The sequence below is a fragment of the Neopelma chrysocephalum genome, unplaced genomic scaffold, assembly GCF_003984885.1.
Source record: "Neopelma chrysocephalum unplaced genomic scaffold, ASM398488v2 Primary Assembly neopelma1_97065, whole genome shotgun sequence".
Classification (NCBI taxonomy): Eukaryota; Metazoa; Chordata; class Aves; order Passeriformes; family Pipridae; genus Neopelma; species Neopelma chrysocephalum.
In genome coordinates, this window is record NW_020925707.1 from 419,400 (window position 1) to 429,222 (window position 9,823).

Below are 9,823 nucleotides of genomic sequence, written 5' to 3' on the forward strand. Positions count from 1 at the left end.
ATAGATGGAATCCTCATTCACTAGGTTAAAATTAATTTTCTTCAACTTGAGATCCCACGAGAAAACTCAGGGTTTATTGGGAATTCATTCAATTTTGTCATCTTAAGTATTGCTCTTTCTGGAAATACAGTTGGTGGAAGATTCATTCTACTTGCATTTGGCATACCCAGAAAGACATAAAATCATTCTGGGACTTCTACAAGTATTTTCACACATTTGTCATGTAATCTAACTATCCAAGCTTGTCTTTGTTGGAGTGAGGCTGTATCTAAGCCTTCAGTGCAGCTATGCTAATCAGCACAAGCTGTGCATCTGACCCATGATAAAAATAGGAAGCTTATTGCTGAGCAGGCTTTGATTGGGAAGATGCTATGAGAGAAGAAAAGAAATTGCCCTTCAAGGAGACACCATGCTGCTCGCCATTAATTACATCTAGAACACTCAACAAGGAAAATGTTACGTGGGGCCAAGTGCCAAGAAAATACCCGTAGTTAGGTTACTAAATGGTTTGGAAATTGTGTCCTGACTTGTAAGAAACTTTGGTTTGAGGAAATTCTAATTACACTTGGCATCTACTGCAATATTTTAACAAATGGAGAATAAGAAAGCCTGAAAATTAGCTTCTACTAGCTAGGTCCAACTTCCTGCAGATAGGAAATCCTGTTTAAACGTTAGTACTATTCCATGGTTCTCCGCAAAGGGCAGTGATCTGGGCAAACTTCCTTGAAATGGCCATATCATTATTTTAGGCTTACGGTTGACTTCTGTACCTGAGAATATTTATATTCTTTCAGGCACCCTTCTCTTGCAAGGGTGAAATTCTATGCTCTTGAGAACATTTATGCAAAAGGTATTGCTTTTTTTGTAGATGCTATTTAGCTAGAAAAAGCCTTGGGAATTTTTAATCACATTGAATCACATTAAATCACATTTTTAATCACATTTTCATTTTAACTGATCCATCCCTCATTCACACTAGAACAGTATTTGAGGGTAGCTATAGATATATGTATGTGTGTGTACATATAGATATACAAATATTTTTACCCTTTAAAATAGGGTGAGACACAAGGAAACACTGCACCTTGATAGCTTATTTTACAATGTCTGGAAATGTGGCTCCAATCAAGCTTCTGTAGGTGTGAATGTGACACTCAATAGAGCTACACAATTGTTAGCTCTTATGTTTCTGTCCCGCAGACTCAAGTCATCTAGTTTTCAAAACTCAAACACATTTCTAGCCACTTTGGCTCTTCAGGAAAGCCTAGAAACATCATATAACAAAGCTCAAAAACAAAAAGAAAAAAACCCATTATTTAAAATTACTTTAGATTTAATCTTTATAGGAACCAGACTTGCAAACACATTTGTCTTCAGCAACAATGCAATCATTTTTTACAACATATTTAGCCTAACCTTAGAGCTGTCAGTTTTTGTAAGAAATACTGTACTTGCTCCTGCTGTAATCAAAAACTTCCTTCTAAGGCTGTGTCAGGAGAAACCCACACTGGGTTAAATTTACTAGTTAGACTAGGAAGTCTGCCTATTGCCTCAGCATCCCAACAGCTGCTGACAGTCCTTTAGAGTGAAAATTACTTTACTAGGGGAGGAAAGCTGAAATACCTACAGGGCTCAATTTACGGTTTCTCTCGTTAGATACATACATCAACGTGGGCTGCACACCTGTAGCTCTGCAGGACCAGTCCTGAGGGGACAGGTGTGGGGGCATAAAAGGAAACCGCCCGGCAACTTCTGAGGGCGCAGCAGTGCAGGACTAGCGGGTACAGGATATGCAGAGGAGCTGCGAATACTTAACAAGCAAAAAGGGGTCTCTTACTGGCCCAAATACACGGCAGCTTCGTACCCGAGCAGCCTCCATTTCTTCACAAAGAGGATCAGCAAAAGCGAAAAGAAAACCCCATGGCGGAACTCGCACAGGGGCGGCTCGAGTGGAAGGGGAGGTGAAGCGCCTCCCAGAACAGCGCCCCAGCCTCCAGGGCCGGGCGGCCCAGCAGCGGGGCCGCGACACACGGCCGGCAGGAAAAGACTCGTCCGCGGGGCCGGCGTAGCTCCGTCAGGCCCGCACGGACGAGTCCCCCGGCGCTCCTTCCCGCTCGTCCGGCCTCCCTCGGAAGCCGGGGCGGGGGTGGCGCTGCGGACGTGGCGGCGCGGCGGCCATAGCGGAGCGAGACCACGCGGGGCGGGGGCAGGCGGGGCCCTTCCTCCCTCTGCCCTCCCCCCCAGGGGCCGGCGGGCGCTGGGCGGGGGCGGGGACGAAGACGAGGAGAAGGAGGGGTCGGGGTGGTGCTCGCCTTGGAGGGCGGCACGGCCGCGGTGCGTTGTAGGGCCGCCTGCAGAGTATGGCCGGCAGGGGTGCGGGCAGCGGCCCGCAGGGACCCGCTGTGGCGCAGCCGCCCGCCGGCGGTCACCTGTACCCCGTGGCGAGCGCCGAGAGCGAGGGCCTGGAGGAAGAGGGTGAGGTGTCGGAGCTGCGGCCGCGGGGCAGGGAGAAGGTCCGGCGGAGCACGTCCAGGGACAGGCTGGATGACATCGTGCTGCTGACGAGGGACATCCGGGAAGGGGACACGCTGAACGCGATCGCGCTGCAGTTTTGCTGCTCGGTAAGGACCATGGGGACGCCGCGGGCCTCAGGAGTGGAAAATGACGTCAGGGTGTCACTGTGGCAGCAGCGTTCCGGTTCCGTGGGCTTTAACCTCGAAAGCTACTGAAAGCGCACGAAACAAGTGCATGGCTTTGCTTGTGGCGCTCTCAGAGACCACACGTTAGTCAAAGGTTGTCACTTTAGTGCCATCCTCGCTGTTAGACTGGTGATGAGGGGGGGTTGTTGCCGAACCACTTAAAGGTGTGTGGAGCCCTAATTCCATGAAAGTAGGGGGAAAACCCTCTGTAGTCTTATTCTGAGTTCTGCTAAATTGCCTAAATATTTTAAGCTTGAACTTCTTGTACCGTTGGGAACATTCTGCCCCTGTACGCCCTTCTTGGTGCTCACTGCTTCTAGCTCAGTTCTTACCTTAGTCTGCTGAATGCCTTGCCTACCCAGTAATTTTGGCTGGCCAGTACTAATTAAGGCGGTGTGGCATCTGTCGTGGCTTGCATTTTCAGTTTTAACACAAAACCAGTGGTGTGTTTTGGTGGACTGACTGCTAAGTGTGCACGGGCCAAGAGGTCACATTCAGAATCCATATTTCACAGAACTTTTGCCATTGTCTAATTTTTCAGGCAGAAACAGAATTGGGGGCTTCCTGTTGTGAGCTTAGGTACTAAAGTTTTGACATAACTATTTCCTAATCATGACAGACCTTAGCCTTATTACACAGTTCTTGGCTTCAGAACCCACTGCAATTAAGTATTTGGGGCAGGTTTACTAGATCAGGCCTCAATAAAAAATGAGGTAACTGAGTTGTGCTCTTTCTTGGAAATTCGGGAGAATGTGGAAGAGCGATCCCGGAATTTTAGGCAAAAAGTATAACTTGCGTTGTGGTGGGATCACTAACCACTGGGTAAATGCTGCATTTGGCAGTTTTTTATGCTAATCCAATTTATTCTGCATGGGACACATAACAAATACCTTGTTATAGGACCTGAAAAACTTATTCATGTTATAAAGTTTATGTGAACTTGGGTACAGCGCATCTTAAAATGGGCACAATTCCTGTGTGCTTTGCAGGTGTTGCAGAAAAGCACTTCGTAGGTTGGAAGTACTTCATTATGGTGTGCCCTCTGTGGTGAGGGAGTTCCTATCTCAGAGTGAAAGCCAGTGATTATCCAAGGGCACTTAAATCCCTGCAGAGTATTTTTCACATTAGACTTAAAATCTGAACTTACTGAGAGCAAAATGAGATGCATTTTGAGCAAGAATAGGGAAAGGGGAGAGCTGACTTGGGTAGGTGGATGACACTTTTAAGTTATGCTTGGTTTCTGTCTTAGCCCTCAGAAGCAGCAAAAAACACAGCTGTGGCTAGATAAATTGGAAACTCACTATTTTGTAATATTCCTAATTCAGAAGTTTTCAATTTAATTAGGAACTCAGTAAGTTACATCATTTGAAGACAGAGGTTAAGTCTCATTCATTTCACAGAGATAGTTACCAAGCGATGGATGAACATACATTACATAAACACATATTTGTGAAGTGACTTTCAGTCTTTTTATATGAAGTGACAAGGTTTGTTACCTCATAATTAATTTCCTTCTTGCTGTAATGTTGTTCAGATTTGGTCTTTGACCCCTTCTCACTTCATACTGTTTGAATGGGTATCCATTTAAAAAAAAAAAAGTAAAGCAAAACAAAGGTTTTGCCTTTGTTTCCATAGGAAAGACTTGTATTTCTGAAGGATATGGTACTATTAAGAGAGTTGTGTTTCAATGGAGCTGCAATGTTTTAACTGTTGTTCCTATTTTTAGGTTGCAGATATCAAGAGAGTTAACAATCTTATCAACGATCAAGATTTCTTTGCCCTGAGGTCTGTCAAAATTCCAGTGAAAAAGTTCAGTGTATTGACTGAAACGCATGTCTCTCCAAAAGGAAGACAAGTCCTTCGGCCTGCTCTCTATTCCCCAGAAGTGCAGGAAACGTCACTTTCTGATAAATTCTCTGCTAATGAGACTGCTGGCAACTTCTTAAAAGAAGTTGATCGAGATATAGAAGAAATAGTGAAGTGTAATGATACAAAGAGAGAGAATCTTAATGAAGTTGTTTCTGCTTTAGCAGCCCAACAGGTCTGTTTTGAAACTGATGGTAAAACTAAAAAAAGCAAGGATCCTTACTATGGAGCAGACTGGGGTATAGGATGGTGGACAGCGGTAGTGATTATGTTGATCATTGGCATAGTAACTCCAGTTTTTTATCTCCTGTATTACGAAGTTCTGGTGAAAGCAGATGTCAGTCACCATTCTACAATGGAATCTTCCCATTTGTTTGTCACAGCAGTATCGCATCAGAAACAAATAGAAAATGGAATAAATCCAGCTAATATTATCAATGTTGATAATCAAGGAGACTTTCAGCATTAACAATAGAGTACCACATGTAACTGTTATTGGTAGACACATAACATAGTGTTAGGCAAAGGGGAAACCACAGAATGCAAAATGTACGTGGAATGCAGAGGAAACGAGTACTGATGTATGACTTGCCCTCATGGGTAGAGTTCCACCACAGGGATATTTCTGGGGATCACGTAATCTCTGAATATGCCTGAGACAGGCAGTTTGCAAGATTGGGATACAAATTAAGCTATAAAATCGCCTCTGAAGCTTTGCACTTTTTCTATTTTGATAGACATATGTTTTTTAATTACTGATGAGGTGAAAAAATGTAGTTTGAACTAACATACAAGGAGTCTCACTGTGCGTTTTACAGCCCAGAAATGGGCATATGGGGATATTTTAACTTTTAAACATCTGAAAGTATTTACAGAATTCATAGTACTCTTCACATTTTAATATCAGGTTTACAGTTTTCAATTAAAATGCTGTTCTCATATTTTAATCTTTCTTATAGAGTAAGATTTTTTTTTTTAGAACCCAATCATTCCATAATTAATTGCCACTATGAAGTTCCTTTTTTACAAGTGACTTCTACAGAGGCAGTAGCAAATACTTAAGCCAGAATCTTTAATTCTTGTGCCTGTGGTCAACCCCTTCTTCAGTACTTTTCAATGTAGGCAGTAGGATAATTTGTTTTCTCTGTGTGTGACACTGTGCTTCAACACAGTCCAGTTGAGAGAGTCGTCCTGAAACTTCACATTCATTTGTGATATGCTGCGAAAACTGACTGGACTGCATTCTCATCTGGTCAGCTGTGTGTAGGGATGAAAGAAGTGCAGAAGTGTGGCACCTTGCTGTAACATGAATTTGTTTTTCTCCCCCTTCAGCTGATCTCAATTCAGGACCAGCTGATTCTTGAGATGCTAGTCATGTGGGTTCTGAATATGCTAATGGTCTTGTGCCCACGAACCTCAAACACTTTTTCCTGAAATCTCCTAGAAAACTTCAAATGAGATTTAATGCCTGATAGCAAATTGCAGCAAAATAGACAAGTTGCAGCTTCAGACTTGTTCTTTACATAGTAGTGTATTTTATCAACTGTTCTGTTCTTGAATGTTTCACATTCATGAGTTTCATGATCAACATTGGTTTTCCCCTCTTTTTCTCCCCCTCCCCCAAACAAACCAGCAACAATCAAAACAAAACAAAAAACCACAACTCTGGACTCTTCATACAGAAAGAAGGAGTAACTTGTGTACTCAGAATACTTTTAAATAAAAACTGAGATGGTGCCTATAATTTTTTTTTGTTGTGTTTACCTTGTGGAGCAAAGCTCCATTGCCCTGCTCAAAATACTATTTATTACCAAAACCCAAGATTAACTAACTTGATTATAACTTATACAGAGAGAAGTGGAAAAATAATCAGTATCCTTTAAACAACTATTGTAAGCTTTCCATTGAGTGTCTTGACTAAGTATATAGGTATATATATAGTATAAAAAAATCTGGTAAAGTGAATGTTTCCTTACTAATGAGTTATTTCAAAGTGCTTTATCAGGTTCTGAGAGTAAAGACTTAGGCCCCATCTATTCTTGGCGCAGATAGTCTTCACTGACATGCCAAGTGTATGAACATGAATTGGCTAACTTGTATTATATTGAAGGCAGGCCATAGCTTGAGGGAAAATGGTATATACAGTTAGGTATGTGAACCTGCGGCTCTTGAACCCTTTGTTCAGAGGCGCAGCTGTGGAGATAGTGAGCCTACTCATAGTCTCTGCACTAGAAAAGAGATTACAAACAGGCATGAACTTAATGGTTCACATAACCCTTGTTTTCAAAGCTCTTTTACAGTAATAGTTCTTTTCATGAAGATAATATGCCAGTAACACAAATCTAAATACTGAGGTACCAGTTCTAGGTAATGCTATATGAAAAACTGCATTGCAAAATACTTCTTGGTGGCTAAAGTGATACAGCTTCTAGGGTTAAAACTTTAAAAGGACTTACTCTAGTCCAGACAAGAGAGCTTTGGCAGATGAAGACAGATGTTTACTGTAAGGTATGAAACTGGGTATATAATGTGTCAGCTTTTTTGCTGCAAGCTTATTTACTAGTTTGCTTTTTCCCCTATCATTCTGTTCCTGAAATCTCAACAGTTCTAATACTTTATCCTTCCATTTCTTACCGATTCGTCAAAGCAGGTTAAATTAGCTATTGTGATAATGCAACATAAGCCTCCTTTACTGGACATACGTGAACTGATGGGTATTAAATTGCCATTGGTGTAGAAGTGAAATTAACTTCAGCTGTGGTTTGACTAGGTCAGGAAGGTCTCTGTCTGTTGATGTAAGGATACAGAGGTCTGTGGTTAACTGATGCTTTTTGTTATATGGTGGTACAGATGAAGAGATCTTTATCCCAGGATTTGGGCCTTTACAGTGTTGGAATACCTGTGGCTTACTGTCCCCTTGATTTACCTTAGGATAAGTAGTCCTTGGAAAAACATAAAGGGACAGACAGCTCTTTAACTGTACCATATTACATTCTAATCAAGAGCCTGGAATGTTTTTACAAATGTATGACATAGCTTATTTCATACAGCACTTTTTATCAGAAGATGCAGTAGGTCTTTTTCCAAGATTGTAGGACTCCTGGTCCTGGTAAACTACAAAGATCAGCTGGCATGGCTTTCTCCAGGATGCAGGGATCTTTACTTTTTTTTTCCAAAGTACAATACAACTGGAAATGCATCATCACATCAGCTCTGAATAAACAGGGTAACTGCTCTGTAAGAAACTTAAATCTGACTTAAGTTAAAATCTGTAAAGTTAGTCTTCCAGAAACTGACTTCTTAAAAATAAAACCAACAACAAAACACAAAATAACTGAGTTGTAAATCACCTTTTGGATTAATTGCAACATATTGATCAGGAGGTTGGTTTTAACTTAAGTGCGTATTGCACTGTTGGATCATATAAAATTGAAATGTTTTAAATCTGCTATACTTTGGAATACACTGTCACAAATAGTCTTTGTATAACTTTTGTAAAGCCTGAAAATACAACTTTGTAAAACACTTCCGGGTGAGGATGCAAGTCTTATTTTAAATACTTCTGCTCTTCTGCTTTTAGAAGAACATAAGTAATACATGTAAAATAAAGGTTTTATTTTAGACAGCAGTGAAAGTGGTACATATAATATATTCTTAACATACTGTGCATGTTTTATTACAGGAGGCCCCTACTCGTATTTGTTTTGGCCAGTTTTTATGTATGATCTAAAATAAAAATCCTTGGCTAGCAAGCATTTTGTTGGCAGTAGCTGCATATAGCATTTACATCTAGCATACCATAACTGCAGCCTTAATGGTTTATCCTGTTCATGCCTTGTAAACTTGGAACTTTTCCGCATAAGTTTCTGCGAACTTGTAAATTCCCAGAAGTAGATATGAAAAATTAAGGTAAGGATCAGTGAAATTCTTAGATGGTGATATGACTACACACGGAAAGCAATCTTCTTCTTCTATGCTGTAAATACAGGATTTGAATAGATGCCTGTCAAAATCTGAAGTTTGCCAACAGCCAAAGAAAAGTTTCATTGTCATTATGGTCTTGCAATAAATTCTAAGCGATCAGAAAATCAGCTTCTAAAAAGAGTTGCACCTCTTGAAGAGCACAACTCACTGCTCTTTCAAGTGCCTTAGCACAGAGCTGGGTCCTTGCAGAACTTGGCATGTTCCTAAGCAATGGCCTTATTTGCCATTGTTAAACAAGTCGTAGAGGGCCCAGCCTAAGATTTTGCAGTTCCCTCTGGAGGACAGTGACTGCAGTTTACCTTTTAAAGGTCTCAAAAAGACCTGATTTTTGCCAGAGTAGTATTTCTCAACAGTGCAGCAGGGAGGCAGTTGTCTCATCCACTAGCAGTATGATGGGTGGAGGAAGTCATTGGTCTTCAAGAACTACTGTCTGCTACAGGATCAGGTATTGTACTTGTTCAGGCAAGCCATAGCTTGCAAACAAATTGTAACTTGTGTAGTTTTTCCTGTTTTAGTTTTGTAGTTCCATCTTCAGCAAAAGCCATGTATTTGCATTCCTTGTTTTGGAGGGAAGGAGTCTCACTGTTCACCCTGCATGAGGCAAACAGCCAGCAGCAGCAGTTACAGTTATGGCAAGTGAATTTAGTTTTCAGCATGCTTACCTCACTCACATCTTCTGTCTCTATTTTGTATATCACACATAAGAAGCAGGCACACCCAACTGCTGACGTGTGATGTTAAAAAAAAACCCTGAAAGAATGTATTTCCTATGCAATGCAGTAGAATCTTTATTAAACATTTGTAGTTAATAAACACTTCAAAATAAAAGTGGTATACCTCTGAGGTGTGACCTGCATAGCATTTTAGTTTCATTTCCTTTACATATGATACGTATTTTATCAGAACATTTAAAAGCTACACCTTAAGGACTAAATTCTTACTGCATATAGAAGTGCATAGAATAATGCAGAACTGTTTCCCAATCACCAGTGAGGTGAAGTACTGCTTGACAGAATGCCAGATATGCAAGGAAAACTACTGTAGTTTCCTCTGCCGATAAAAAGAATTGGTTTTGTTTGAAACTCTTCATTAGAGCCAGTAACAGCACTAGTTAACAGGAACATGTTTTAAGAAAGTAAAAAAAAAAAACAACACACAAAAAACAACCAACCCCAAAAAACTACAACAATTAATAGTAATGTATTTACACTGACCAATAATATTTTGTACCATCAAAAGATGAAACAAAGAATGCACTGTTACTGTATTATTCA

The 9,823-nt window shown here is 40.9% G+C and overlaps 1 protein-coding gene and 1 long non-coding RNA gene across 2 annotated transcripts; both read left to right on the top strand.

Moving 5' to 3' along the window:
• The first annotated feature begins 2,330 nt into the window (after window positions 1-2,330).
• LYSMD3 (LysM domain containing 3) lies at window positions 2,331-5,506 on the top strand. Its single transcript, XM_027671248.1, has 2 exons — window positions 2,331-2,621; window positions 4,426-5,506. Exons 1-2 carry the CDS (start codon window positions 2,361-2,363, stop codon window positions 5,032-5,034), a joined length of 870 nt encoding a protein of 289 aa, XP_027527049.1. The 5' UTR covers window positions 2,331-2,360; the 3' UTR covers window positions 5,035-5,506.
• A 452-nt stretch (window positions 5,507-5,958) lies between these two features.
• Window positions 5,959-9,741, top strand: LOC113961164. Its single transcript, XR_003532223.1, has 2 exons — window positions 5,959-8,994; window positions 9,119-9,741. It is a non-coding gene; the product is annotated as an uncharacterized LOC113961164 (long non-coding RNA).
• Window positions 9,742-9,823: the final 82 nt, after the last annotated feature.

Bases quoted from the DNA above. Each gene is read 5' to 3' on its own strand.
- LYSMD3 (XM_027671248.1), top strand. From the start codon at position 2,361: ATGGCCGGCAGGGGTGCGGGCAGCGGCCCGCAGGGACCCGCTGTGGCG. The intron at 2,622-4,425 runs GTAAGGACCATG...TCCTATTTTTAG, and splicing joins CGCTGCAGTTTTGCTGCTCG to GTTGCAGATATCAAGAGAGT.